The sequence below is a fragment of the Grammomys surdaster genome, unplaced genomic scaffold (assembly GCF_004785775.1).
Source record: "Grammomys surdaster isolate TR1022 unplaced genomic scaffold, NIH_TR_1.0 100, whole genome shotgun sequence".
In the NCBI taxonomy this organism is placed as follows: Eukaryota; Metazoa; Chordata; class Mammalia; order Rodentia; family Muridae; genus Grammomys; species Grammomys surdaster.
In genome coordinates, this window is record NW_021604579.1 from 4,568,929 (window position 1) to 4,583,445 (window position 14,517).

The 14,517-nt window shown below is 43.2% G+C and overlaps 1 protein-coding gene across 3 annotated transcripts in view; it reads right to left on the reverse strand.

The window, feature by feature from the left end:
• Positions 1-7,384: 7,384 nt before the first annotated feature.
• The window catches only part of Eif2b3 (eukaryotic translation initiation factor 2B subunit gamma), a 65,082-nt gene continuing 57,949 nt past the window's right edge, over positions 7,385-14,517 (reverse strand). For all 3 annotated transcript variants that reach the window (XM_028785994.1, XM_028785988.1, XM_028785990.1), the window contains 2 exons: positions 10,280-10,383; positions 7,385-7,548 (listed from right to left, as the gene is read on the reverse strand). In XM_028785994.1, coding sequence (XP_028641827.1) covers positions 7,496-7,548; positions 10,280-10,383 — 157 coding nt within the window. In that variant the 3' untranslated portion in view covers positions 7,385-7,495. The remainder of the gene's footprint in view (positions 7,549-10,279; positions 10,384-14,517) is intronic.

A 14,517-nucleotide genomic window follows, 5' to 3' on the forward strand; every position in this document is an offset into this window, starting at 1 on the left:
TGGGCCCCTAAGGTTGGAGAGACCCGTGTAAAGGAGAGAAGAGCTCCTGTGTTAAACTACTGGCTTTCCTGAGTGACTGTGTTATTTCTGTTTGTTCCTGACTGTCAAACTTTGATATGGCATCTGAGGGTAAAAATCAATCTCGTCATATGTAACCTTTGGGGAAGAAGCTGGGCACGGTGACACATGCCTTTAATCCAGCACTCAGGAGGCAGGCAGAGGCAGGCTGATCTCTTGTAAGTTCCAGGTCTCAGCATAGTCTACATAGAGAATTCTGGAAAAGCCAGGGCTACCTAGAAAGATTCTGCCTCAGAAACAAACAAAATAAAGTTTTTGGGGAAAAAAAAAGACTTCAGTAAGTCTGATATTCAGATACTGCTATCACATCTGGCTAGCCTCTTGCTCAATTCTTCCAGACTTCTTAATCATTATATCATAAATATTTTATATTACTACACAGTCCTCCCATCAATCATTTGCAGAATGTCTTCAGGACAGATTCCCAGAAATGGGGTTGTTTGGGTCAAAAAGCATGAATATGTTTTTGGTCTTGCTACATACTGCCAAACTTTTTGAGAACTTGTACAAATTAACATCATCAGTTCCAGAGCTTAATCCTGGGTGGGGGTGTGGGGGGGAGAATCCCTAGTTGGTCTGAGGGGTGGGCAGCTAAGGAGGAATGAATATGTTTGTCTGCAACACTGCTACCCTGTGGCTAAGTGGCACCTGGGCATGAGAGGAAGCCTTGAGCCTGGAGAGATGGCTCAGTAGTTAAGGCCACTTGTTTTTGCAGAGGACCTGGATTTGGCTTCCAGCACTCACAATGGAGTGTTCACAGCTGCCTGTAACTCCAGCTCCAGGGAATTCAACACCTGGCTTCTGAGGGCAACTTCACACACATGCTCATGCACACATGCACACGATTCCTATACACTCTCAGGCATATACACATAAGTAAAGATAAAATGAAAAAGAGGAAGGAAGCCTGTGTGCATGGTATTCTCCTATCGTCTGTAACAGGAGAAAGTGTACCCTTAGCAAGACTGGAAATAGAAACAGCTCTGAAGTGGGCTCTCTAGGACCCCTATATTGATCTTGGGGCTATAAAGACAAGGAATTACCTAGAATAATCACTGGATGGCATTATAATGCCAGGACAGATTTGATTTGGCATTTCTTTTTTTCTTTTCTTTTTTTTTTTTTTTGTTTTGTTTTTGTTTTCTTTTTTGAGACAGGGTTTCTCTGTGTAGCCCTGGCTGTCCTGGAACTCACTCTGTAGACCAGGCTGGCCTCGTACTCAGAAATCCATCTGCCTCTGCCTCCCAAGTGCTGGGAATAAAGGCATGTGCCACCACTGCCCGGCCCATTTGGCATTTCTTAAGCTCTTTCTTCTTACCAGATTCTACAAACTGAAGGTCCTACAGACACAGGTGTGTAATAGCTTCTGCCTGGACTCTGTGTCCATCATCAGTTGCCTGGTGCCATCAATTGCCAATTGAGGCAAAGTCCTAGCTTTTTTTTTTTTTTTTTTTAGATGAGCATATGCTGAGATGTGTCTTCATTCTCCTGCCTCAGCCTCCCAAGTCTTGAGATTACAGGCATGCATCATGATACTTGGCGTGGTTTTGTCTTTTTCTTAAGACCTGTTTCTTTGTGTAGACTTGACAGTCCTAGGACTAGCTCTGTAGACCAGGCTAGCTTTGAACTCACAAAGATGTGGTTGCCTCTTGAGTGCTGGGACATGTGCCACCACCATCTGCTCGGCTTGGCCTTTTCATGTACGGATTCACTATGCAGCTAAGCTTGGCCTGGAGTAGGAGGTTACTAGTGTAACCACACTGGGGCTTTCTATGGCCTCTTCTGAAAGAACCTATCTATCCACTGAGAAAACGTCTTGCAAATCCTTCCAACCAGAGTAGAAGGAATGGCTCTATCCTTTCTAGTCTTCCCTTCTGGCCACTTGAGTCTCCAAAATGGCCAAAGGTGTGGGTATGCACAAAGGAGTGCAGGTGCACGTGGAGTCTAGAGGCATTATATTCTCCTGGAGCTGGAGTTAAAGGTAGGTAGATGCCTGAGGTGGGTGCTGGAAACTGAACTTGGGTTTTCTGCAGGGGCAGTACATGCCCTTGTCCATGTCTCCATTTCCTAACTTGGTTTTTCTTTCCCTCAACAAAATGACTTCCTAGCCAGGCACGGTGGTGCACGCCTTTAATTCCCTCGCTTGGGAGGCAGAGGAGGGCAAATCTCTGTGAGCTCGAGGCCAACCTGGTCTACAAAGTGAGTTCTAGAATATATTTTGGCTACACAGAGTGTCTTGGGAGAAAAAAACAAACAAAACTTCCTGAGTGCAAAGCTAAACCAGGTAATTAGCAGGAATCAGACAAAGAAGCCACCTCCCTTTGAACAGGGTGTTTCTCTGTTGCCTCTATCGGATGTGGGTAAGTGTTTGGGCTCAAACCCAGGACATTCCCAAAGAATAAGAGTTCTCCTTATTCTAATAACAACCATCTCCAAGTATTAACTCTTAATCACTAATTTGTGGGCTAAGCATGCCCATCCCTTTGCTGAACTGTGGGGTTGTAAGCGTTTTTTTTTTTTTTTTCCTTTTTGTTTCTTGAAGACAAGGTTTCTCCGTGTAGCCCTGGCTGTCCTGGAGCTTTCTCTGTAGACCATGCTGGCCTCAGAAATCGTCTGTCTGGCCCTGCCTCCTGAACCTGGATTAAAGCTTTGCACAAAGGATGCAGCAGGCCTGCCTCTGTTTTTGTTTGTTTGCTTTTGTTTTTTTAAGAGTTCTTAGCCTGAGGGGAGCCCAGAGATCACAGAGGAAATTACTGACCTGGGATATCCAGGGATATTCAAGGAGGAACAAGACGGGAAAGGGAGGGAGGAGGAGGGGAACAATCTAAATACAATTCAAGGAACAATCTAAATACAATTCAAGGTCTGCTATAATTTTGTTTTGAGATAGGGTCTGTGTAGTCCTGGATGTCCTGAAACTCATGTAGATCAGGCTGGCTTCAAAGACATAGAGATCTTCTACCTGCCTCTGCTTCTTGAGTGCTGAGACTAAAGACCATACAAATATGTTAGCTTTTTTCCTTTTAAATCTTTTCTTTTTTTGACTTTTGATCTTCCTGGTCTACCTCCCAAGTGTTGGGGTCACAAGTGTATGCCAATACATGTGGTTTATGCAGTCCTGGGGCTTCCTACATATTAGGTAAGTACTCTGTTAACTAGTTTACAAGTCTAGCCTCTAACATAGGATTAAATGAGATAATGATAATATGTTGTTGAGAATAGTGCCTCAAGGTGGAACACGTGCACGCGTGCACACACACACACAATGTGGGAGAAACTGAGGGCTGTGGCTTCAGGGGATGGTCAATGTAAGTCAGGACACTTCTTCTGTTACTGTATTTCTTCAGACTTCTTACCATGAATTTTCCTCTTCTGTTATCTAGGCTACCAGAGGCAGAGGGGATGACCATGATATAGAGGGCAAAGAGGTCTATTAGTCTTGGGTGCCAAGCCTGCTGTGTTTGTATCTTCCCATTAGGTAGTTTTAGAGAAACAGCTCGAAAAACAGAGAGAGAGAGAGAGAGAGAGAGAGAGAGAGAGAGAGAGAGAGAGATAGATCAGCTATCAATCAGTCTGGTGCCAGAGGCTGCAACCACAAGTCAGAGAGTAGCCCTTAACTTGAGCTTGGCAAGAGAGACTTCTGGTACCAAAGATGTAGCTCATTATCTCACATGTACCTCAAGTCAAGGCCAGGTCATCTGGCCTCCAATACAAAATATGTTCTGCTTCTGCTTCTTTCTCTCAGGGTCGGCTCCAGCACAGAGCTTTCTGGACTTTCTATCTGGGTGGTCCTTCTCACAGCCACAGAAAACTAGTTAGTGCTTTGTTTTTGTTTCTGCTGAGGAGTCTTCCTATGTTACCCACGCTGATCTGGTACTCCTGGGCTCAAGGCATATTCCCACTTGAGCTGTTAAGTGCAGGCACCCGCACATACTGGACTACTTAGAAAGTAACCTGTAAAAGTCTGGTTTACCTACCTCCTTAAAGGTAGGGATGGCTGTAGGTAGAGTGTACTCCCTGCAGGTATCATTTTGGGAAGGAACCTGTAAGGTAGGTTGGCACAGGCTTAAAGCCTTGTCAGCAGGCAGGAATGAGATGCTGAGAGGTGGTTCCTGCAGGAGTGGCCCTGACGTTTTCTGATCTGGCAAGCTTGCACAGGTGCGCTCTTTCCCCTCTTCCTCTCTTTTCTGCCTCTGCCTCCTGAGTGCTAGATTAAAGGTGCATGTATACCATCGAGACTGACTTCAGAAGGTGTATTTATTTTTTATGTTAGCATCTTCTCAGATGCTTCCCCAAAGGTTGCCTTCATCCTCTTCCTTTATTTACTTTAGCAAACATTACTGGGAAAAGCAGGGCAGGCTCTGATCAGCACCACTGTCCTGGTTGGCTGGGTGGTAGAGATTCAATGCTTGCTTCACTGCAGACATAACCCATCTGCAGCTACCAAAGGGAAATTAAAAAAAAAGAAAAAGGCTTCTGCCTACTGCTAGACTGCAGAGATGAGAAACAAAGCAACCTGGACATCCAGGAGTTGCTAAGACATTGGCAACAGTGTCCTGCTGGGAGTCAAACTTGAGGCTTCCCTCAGCCCTTCTTTCCTTGGTGTAGGACAGTGTGGTGGTAGACTTGTGCTCTCAAAAGGCAGGGGAGAGATCTCCACACTCCAGTCGGGGCTGAGGGTGTAGCAGGGAAGGAAGGGAAGAAGGGAGCACAGGGGTCTGGGACCGTTTAGTCGTTCCTCTGCTGCTATTTGGCTTTCCCACATCTACCAAGCTTTACCCTTGTGGTCTGAGACTTCAGATTGCCTGGAGCTCTGAGAAAGGAACAGAAGCTGAGAAGAGGGAAGGGCCTTTGAAAAGCACTCAGTCTGGGGGCCAGAGATGGCTCAGTGGGTAAGAGTGCTTGCTGCTCCTCCAGAGGACCTCAGAACAAGCACTGCTTTTAACTCTAGGTCTAGGTGCTCCTACAGCCTCTTCTGGTTTCTGCAGGCACATGCACACACCGACAGAATAAATGAAAAGAAAATATTTTTAAAGATATTTATTTGTATGTGCGTGGGAGTATTGTCTGTGCATCACTTGCACATCTAAAGCCCAGAGGCCGACAGGCTGCCAACCCCTATGTGGGTGCTGTGGGTGCTGGGAATGACCCTCGGAGGAACCGTGCTCCCAACCACTGTGCAAGCAACTGATGTCCAGCTCCACCAACACCCCCCAAAGAAAAATCCTTCAACCTAAGTCTTGGTTTGGAGAAACTCAGCTCAGGAGGGGCAGTGATCTGGCTAGAACCAAAAACCACTACATAGAGCAGGCTCCTTCTTCCAGCCCAAGACGGTTTTCAGTGCTACTGGACACGACACCATCATTATTATTTATTTATTTTTTTTTGAGACAGAATCTTACTATGTAGTCTGACTGGTCTCAAACTCAGAGATCTGTTTCTGCTTCTCAAGTGCTGGGATTAAAGGGGTGTGCCACTATGCCTGGCCTGTTTTTTTTTTTTTTTTTTTTAAAAGACAGGGTTTCATTTAGCCCAGGCTGGCCTCAAACTCCCTATACAGGTGAGGATAACCCTGAACTCATCTTCCTGCCGCCTCTCCTCAGTGCTGAGATTACTGGATTGTGTCACCATACCTGGTGAAAACCCCACACATTTCATTTTAGTTCCATGGGAACCATCTTGGCCACTATTACAGCTTGCTATCTCTCCCTCAGTCCCACAAGGTCAACCACTTCTGCTAGACCATCTGGGCGCCTGTCTGATGAAGGCAAGCTTCCAGAAGCCCAGTTCTAAGCACTGGGAGGAATGGGGAGTCAGAACTCTCAAGGCTGGTTGAGGTGGGGCTCCCCCAGTGTAGGCAGGCTCATCTCTCTCACAAGTTCAATAAGACCAACATAGAATCAGGCAAGATTACTGATTACTCATGTGAACTTGAGTCTGGAGAATTTTGAAGCAATGTAGAAACCAGTATTTCAAACTATCCTTTATTATAATTACTGCCACCCACAGTGAGGACATCAAGAGAAACTTTTACTTTGATAATCCCAGGAGGTGAAATCTTACTCCAGGAGTCACTTTTATCTTCCACTAAACACCTGCAGGCCATAAAAGATGCGCAGGGAGAGACAAGAACAGTGTTCTTACTTTTGGGAGCAGAGCAGCAACTGGGAGGAGAGACGACTCCTGGGGGCTGTGACTAGAGAAACCCCATTCTGCAATTATCTGACTTGGTGCCTATATAATTAGGACAAAAGAACGCATCTGGAGACGAGTCAGGAAGACTTTCCAGCCACGATACTGGTTCCTGGCTCCTTCTTACCGGGTTGAGCAGGCTTCACCAACGGTGTGGAAGAGACGGACTAGGCTTGGCTCACACCACCATCTTAGATTGTAGCCCTTGCCTCCATGAAAACCTGTGGGGAAAGGCTGTTTGCCAACCAGGGCTCCCGCCAGCTTGCCTGAAGAGCCTCTGAGGGCTAAGAGTGGAGTTGGAGAAGAGGGTAGAGGCTCAGAGTGAGTCTCTAGGGTGAGCGCCAGGGTGGTGGCAGATATCTGTACGGAGCTACTGGACAGACAGTAAGTTCTGGCGAACACTTGAGCCCAGACTCTAGGTGTCCAGAAAGCCTGATTAGTGTCAGGATTTTCAGATGAAAGATCCTTTCTAAAAAGTATTTATTATTATTATTTGTGGTGTATGACTGAAGGTGTTTGTGTGTGAGGGCTTGAGTGTGTGTGCCCGTGTGCGCACACCTTTACATGGGCTCCAGGGACTGAATGCGGGTTCCAGGCGTGAGCACCACTGGCTGTTCCTGGCTGACCCTTCCTGTTAGACATATTTTTTTTTTTTTTATTTTTTTCTTTTTGAGAGGGTCTTAGGTAGCCTAGACTGCCCTTGAACTCACTAAGTACCAGAGGATGGCTTTAAACTCTTGATTCTCCTGCCTCCACTGCTTGCATGCTGGGGTTACAGGTATGTGCTACTATGCTCAGCCTCAGATGGAAGATACTTCACAGAGTGGGGCGAGTTGACCAGTCAGAAAGTAGTCTTCAGAGGCACCACTGGACAGCTGCTTTTGTCTGTGAACCTTGGCATAGAAGACCTAGCCCACTGTGTGTACAGTGTCCCGTTGTCCTCTGTAGACTCTACACAACCCACAAATACACACTGTTATACCTGGAGCCCACATGCCATGAACCTGGGACTGTCATCCATGCCTTTGGACGTCTGTTTTTCTTTTTGTTTTGCTTCCAGTGCAGGGTTGGAACCTAGGGTCATATGCATGCTAGGCAAGCACTGAGCCACACCTACAGCCTGCAAATTCTTCTTTATTGAAAAATAAATACAGAGTCAAACAGGTGGGCCAGCCAACATCTGTAGTTTTGGGCCCAAAAGGAAGGGGTCAAGCTTGTTCAGGACTCAGATCTCCATGAGCTGGTCATTCCCCACGATCACCTCGTTCACTCGTTTAGCTACAGAAAAAAGAGAGAAAGGTTCTGGCATATGGGCAGCAAATAACACCACTCTAATCCAGCTGCTTCTAGAGAGGACATGTTCCCTCCAGAAGAGCCTATGAGAGCATCTTCCCACACAAGGATGGAACTGACTCTATACACCTGGCATCATGGAAACTCACATGGTAAGAACATGGCATGTAAAGCATCATTAAAATGAACAGTCTCTCCCCAGGCAACCCTATATACACTATGTGGGTTGTTTTGGTTTTTTTTTTTTTTTTCCCCCTGGCTTGCCTGAGAACTTCTCTGTGGGCCAGGTTGGTCTTGAACTTAGGAGATTTGCTTGCCTTTCCCCAAAGTTCCTGGGATATTGGTGTGTGGCAATTCCCTCCCACATTTTTTTTTTTTTTTTTCTTTTTAAAATTTATTTTATATATGTGAGTACACTGTCGCTGTCTTCAGACACACCAGGAGAGGGCATCAGATCCCATTACAGATGGTTGTGAGCCACCATGTGGTTGCTGGGAATTGAACTCAGGACCTCTGGAAGAGCAGTCAGTGCTCTTAACTGCTAAGCCATCTCTCCAGTCTACCCCTCACCTTTTTTCTATAAATACATACCTGTAATAAAATTTACAAATCAGACCCAGAGACTAACAACTAACAATAATATGAATTAAACAATATGTGAATGTAGTCTCTCTTTCTCTCAAAATACACTATTCTGTGGTGTTCGGTCTGTTTCCTGAGATGCTGTGAGATGCTGGAGCCCTGACATGAGAAGCTGAAGTGAAAAGGGAGAAGGAAAGCACTGGGCTAGAATCAGGTCCAGATCTCAAAGTGGGCAGGACGGCCCAGCAGGGGACAGTGCACCTGCTGTTCAAGGCTAATGACCCACAGAAGCTTGAGGACTGATTTTGGTCCCTGGAATCCATATAAAAGGCGGAATGTGGTGGCTCTTGTCTTTAATCCCAGCATTCTCCACAGCAAGATGCGAGGTAGAAACAGGAAAATCAACTGGAAGTCTGCAGGCCAGCTAGCCTAAGTATGCAGTCTGGTTAAAAACAACAGAGACCCCACCTCAGAAATAAGGCGGAAGGAGATAACCAAGTCCTGAGAGTTGTCCTTTGACCTTCACACATGATCTGGGCACACAGCTGTACTTACACATATCTGAACACAGATAAATAACAGAGAATCCAGTAGGCTACAATGGAGTATGGTAACTAAGGGAAAGCCAATGTCACAGAGATTCATCATGTTACAAATCAAAAGTGGCACTGTTGAAATCAGGAGGAATTCTTACCAACCAGGACATGAGCTACATCAAATGGGTCAAGACCCTGAGATTACCAGGCCTACTCATCACTATGATCAACAGAGAAGAGGTCCAAACTCTGTCACTGATAGGATGTAGAATGCCAGTGAAGTCTCCCTGCTCTTCATGTCCACTGTGGCCATCACTGCTTGAGCAGGAGCTCAAACTTGGCTTCCAGGAACCCTGAGAGTGCTTAGCTGGAGGAAGAAGAGTCAGGTGTAATATGGTCTCTTGGTCAGGGCTGGGGTGTATGTGTGCAGCTCAATGACAGAGCACACAGTAGGTGTGAGGCCAATGATGTCAAGAAGGGAGCTGAGGATTGCTATGTAAGTAGTGCTAGAGAAGGGAGGCTAAAAAAAAAAAAAAAAGAAGGGAGGCTAGCAGGGCAGTGGTGGCGCATGCCTTTAGTCCCAGCACTTTGGATTTCTGAGTTCAAGGCCAGCCTGGTCTACAGCGTGAGTTCCAGGATAGCTAGGGCTACACAGAGAAACCCTGTCTTCAAAAACCAAAAACCAAAAAAAAAAAAAAAAAAAAAAAGAAAAGAAAAAAGAAAAGGGAGGCTAGCTTAGAAGTCAGCTTACTATTGCTGCTATTAATTTAATTTAATTTAATTTACTTTTATTGACAGTCTATGCTTCTCTGACTAACCTGTCTCCTGGGATTAAGGGAGTGAGCCACCATGTCTGGTGTTCCCACCTTGTTTTTCAGGACAGAGTCTCTCGATGAACTTGCAGTTTGCCTTCTGAGCTAGACCGGCTAGCCAGCAAACCTGGGATCCGCTGTTTCTGTGCCACAGTGCTGGCATTAAAGATGATTGCCACCATGCTCAGCTTTTACATGGGTGCTGGGGATCTGAACTAAGATTCTAACACTCATACAGGAAGTACTGTACTCACTGAGTTGTCTCTCTAGACAGGGCTACATGGAGAAAGAGAAACCCTGTTTTGAAAAACCAAAACCAAACCAAACCAACCAATCAAAAACCAAACCAAAAACTCCAAACAAAACAAAACAAAACAACCCAAACAACACACACACAAATCAGATGAACAATCATGGTGTTCAGGAGGCCACAGCACATTCCAGAACTGGTGCTGTATTACTGGCTGCCTTTGCCATGCCCAGAAGCAAATACAAAATATTGATGTGAGTCTGGACAATATCTATTGTTATATTTTCAGTTTTTTGATAGTATAGTTGTGTACGTCTATGAGAAAATTTATAAGCTACATTCCTAGAAATAGGGCTAAATCAAAGTTTTAAAATTTGATAATTATATCAGCTGCTCTGCAGAGATGACTATAGTTTATGTTTTCATTTGCAATGTAAACATGAGCTTGCTTGTTGTATCTTACCCACTAAGCTCTATCTGTGCCAAGGTGATAGATAAAATGGTTTCCATGGCTCTTAACTTGGGGTGTTGTTTACCTTTGGCTTCAATCCTCTGGCCACTTCCAATCAAACAGTCCTTGATCTCGGCGCCCGACTCAATCACGGCATTGTTGCAGATGACACTGCCATGGATGCTGCTCCTGTAATACAGCAGCCAACACAGCAGCCACATTAGAGAACCCAGGGCCTTGTGACAAAACCAGCTAGACTTTTCAGTCCTATTGGTGGCTACATGGCTCATTTAATGAAAAGACAATATATATAATTAGATTACATATTTACTCTCTTGAATTTCCCCTACTCCAGCAAAGATAATTGAACTATGTGCTGTAGCCACTATTTAAAATACAAAAAATTTAAGCTTTCAGTTGGTATACTTATAGCAAGTATATAGCTTATGGTTTATAATTGCTTGAAATTGTTCCTTTTTAGATATTGCTAATTTTCAAATTTTACAAATACAGTTCAATTTAAAAACCATGTATCATTTAAGAGCTCATACTAGATTGCCTGGACCCCAGGGAAATGCCATAACAAATTTGTATATCAGATAAATTACAGACCTAACAAAAACAATTGGCCATACAATTTTATTCTATATATTGGGGTTACTATATAATAGAAGTTTGTCTATCTAGATTGCTGTGCCTCTGTAGCTGATCTGCCTTTTGTGATCCCTGAGGCCAGAAACCGAAGTTTTTTGGCACTTAGCACCTCATTCTAAAAACAGACAAAGATTGGGTAAACAGCTTTTGTTTTGTCTAGGAAAAAACTGCTGGGCTCTGACTTATGCCTGCTAGTCTGAGGCCACTTAAAAAAGTTATTGTGGAGTTTATTATTAGGTGTAGGGGGTTTTCTATGAAAGCTACCTAAGAAAAAAGTATAAAAAACAAAACCAAAACCAAAAAAACCTTCTATTTTATTTGAGAAAGGGAAGAAGGTCCTATTTTATATACTGTCCTAAGTGGAAAAAGACAAAGAGTTCTGCTTTATTTCTCCATTATATTTGCCCTCTTATCCTTTTGTCCTCAATATTCACATATTTTTTAAAATATATGATCACACGTTACAAAGTTCATTACAAGTTTATACCAAAAATTAAATTAAGATAAAGGTTTATAATGAAGAATGTTTATATACATATTTGTTGGACGTGACTGTGTGGCTAAACATCCATTACCTGTCTGGCTCTACAGGTTCACTAAGGGTTTAGAACTATAACTGGTTTATCAGTAAAGATTTGTGTAGATGAGCCCAGGCTAACACCTATAGAAAATTGTTGGTTCCCTTTTGATGATCTTTTACAAATTGTTTTATAACCTTTTGGAATGTGCTCTGAGTATAAAAAAAAAAAAAAAGTCTGGATATCATCCAAAAATAGTTAACTGATATTCTTATTACAGTTTTGACTATCAGAAAGGATCCTAGTAACAGTCTCATTATAAAAGAACTTAATAATCATAGGTATAATTTAAAAAATTTCTGTAAGATCATCGTTAAGATTTAAAAAGTCATCTATTATATAACATCACCACAAGATAGTGCATCTTTGTGGATCAGAGATCTGCTCCAAAGGGGTGTGCTGTTGCTTAGTGATTATTACATATGGTTTTTTTTTTGTTTTTTGTTTTGTTTTGTTTTTGAGACAGGGTTTCTGTGTAGCCCTGGCTGTCCTGGAGCTCACTCTGTAGACCAGGCTGGCCTCAAACTCAGAAATCCGCCTGCCTCTGCCTCCCAAGTGCTGGGATTAAAGGCGTGCGCCACCACAGCCCGGCTCATATGTTTAATAATAATTAAACATTATTTAATGACAACAATTTGATATTTTTAGAGAGTGTGTAGGCCAAATTATAAAAATTTGTTTTTAGTGTCCTCCATTTTTTCATAATAGTGTAAATACTTGAGGACTTATATCTAATCAATTATGGTAAGCAGATGTTACTCATTTTTTATTTAAAAAAATTTTTTTAAATATGCATATGTGATTTAACACCTTTTTAAAGATTTCTAGTTACAATTACTTTAATAGGAGAAACAATCAAAAGTACAATTAGTTATTGCTTATATTATCTTTTTATACTTGGTGTTCCATATCATATTAAAATAAACAAAACTGACTGTTGCAGTCAGACATTTGAGATGTTTTGTTGACAATTTGGTATTACTCATGTTACTGGAATCCCTTGTAGTCCTCAAGGACAAGGTATTGTAAAATATATATTGTGGAACTTTAAAATAGTGTCTTCATGACTCTCTGAGTGTGGGAGAAGCGGCTGCTGGCACTTCTTTCCTGGTTTTACTAAGAACTCTAAAAAATTGGCTTTTGAAAACAAAAGAGGGGGAGCTACACCCCCAGAAGGAGTCTCCCAGAAATACTCTCCATCATGCCTTGTTTGTTCACAATTTTCTAAATCTGAAAGCACATGGCAAACCTGCTGCTGACTGCCTTTGGCATGCTGAGACCAACAAAAACTATGCCAGAGTTATGTAGAAGTACCTTCTTACTTTTAAATGGAATAGCTAGGACCCAGTTCTCATATGGGGCCAAGGATTGATATGACTGTTTGATACCAAAGAAGGCACAGCTAAATGGCTGCCAAAAAGATTATTGAAATAAATAGATACCCCCATAAAGACAGGCCCAATTATAAATAAGATAAATAACAATTGATATCCAGGGAAGAGAAATCTCCCTGAGATTTCCCTTCTTTTTCCTTTCCAGGTAAAAATGAATCACCTGTGGTGTTTGCTCTTGGAAGTTCTAATCCTGATGCCGGCCTCCAGACTTACACTACTCAGACCTTCGATGGGCCATTGACAAGGACGTCAACAGCTAGAGATTGACATCACTAATCTCAAGAAGTCCCTCGTTTTACTGTCTGAAGTGATATTCAAAAATTGCAAAGGACTTTATTGGACTTGATTTACCCTTTTACAATAGAAAAAGACTGTGTATAACTCTAGACTGTGTGCAGCCCTTAAAGAAGAATGTTGCTTTTACATAGATAAGACAGAGATGGTTAAAGACAGCATGAAAAAGGTCAGAGAAAGCCCTGGGAAAAGACAGAGAGCATAAGGAAGAAAGATGAGAGCTGGTACAAGAATTGGTTTTCAACCTCTCCATGGTTGTCAACTCTACTTCCTACAATTTTGGGACCATTAATTGGGTTACTTCTGCTTATTTCTTTTGGTCCCTGGGCCTTAAATAGGCTTCCTAATTTTGTGAAACAACAGATAGATGATTTGATAGCAAAACCTATTCAGATACATTATCATAAGTTAGCTATGGAGGACCATGAGACTCAAGATGAGGTTGTTACTCTATCCAGGATGTTCCCCAAACCCATCTCCACTCAACCTAAAAGAGGGGATTCCTGCCCCTAGACCAAGCAGAGAGGGGCCACCCAGAACCCCCTCTGACTGGCAATCTAAATTCTTGCTTAGGCTTTGAGGCTAAGGACTGCAGGGGAATATAAAATTTAAAATATCTCTCTGGGTTCCCTGAAGGACAAGCCTGACTGCATAGGAGTTATGTCAAAAGTATCCCCTCTCCAGGAAAAAGACATCGGGATGGGTATGGCTCTCATGCCTCACTGAACAACGACAGGAGGACCGGAGCCATTACAAGGTCCCCTTTAATTACTGGAGGTCAGGCCTGTATCCCCGCCTTCGCAAGATTAGAATTGCCATGGTCCTTCTATATTTGGAGAGAGGGAAAATTGTCAGGGGCAGCCCTGCTTATACACTGAAGGCCTAAAATCAGCAATGGGCCTGATATACATGCCTGCTAACACAAAGTTTTGGATACCTGTGGAAAAACACTGAAACAGATGACTAGAAGCTATTGTAAACAAGCAGCTTTGGTGGAAAATTGCCAGGCTGAATACATAGACCTTGTAGATAGGTAGCCTTGGTGGATAGTACCAACTTAGATAAGGACAAGTGAATCATAGGCAGAGTCATAGTGATCTGTCCCTAAACCTTCACCCAGCTGACACCCTGTTCTGGAAGATATTTGTACTCCCCCTGAGCAATCTGTATTCCCCCTGAACACCCACATTCCTGTGTCATCCCCTTTCCCACATCCTACCTTTTTGTGTATATAACCTATGTGTGCAAAAGTAAAGATTGCAATCTGATCAGACTATAGACAGGTTGTCATTTCCTTGTGTCGGCCTGTTCTCCACTTTCTCTTTCAGGTGATCTCCTCGGACCCCTGTTTAATGCCCTGCTGGACAGGACAATATATCTATATGTGTGTGTGCGCACGTGTG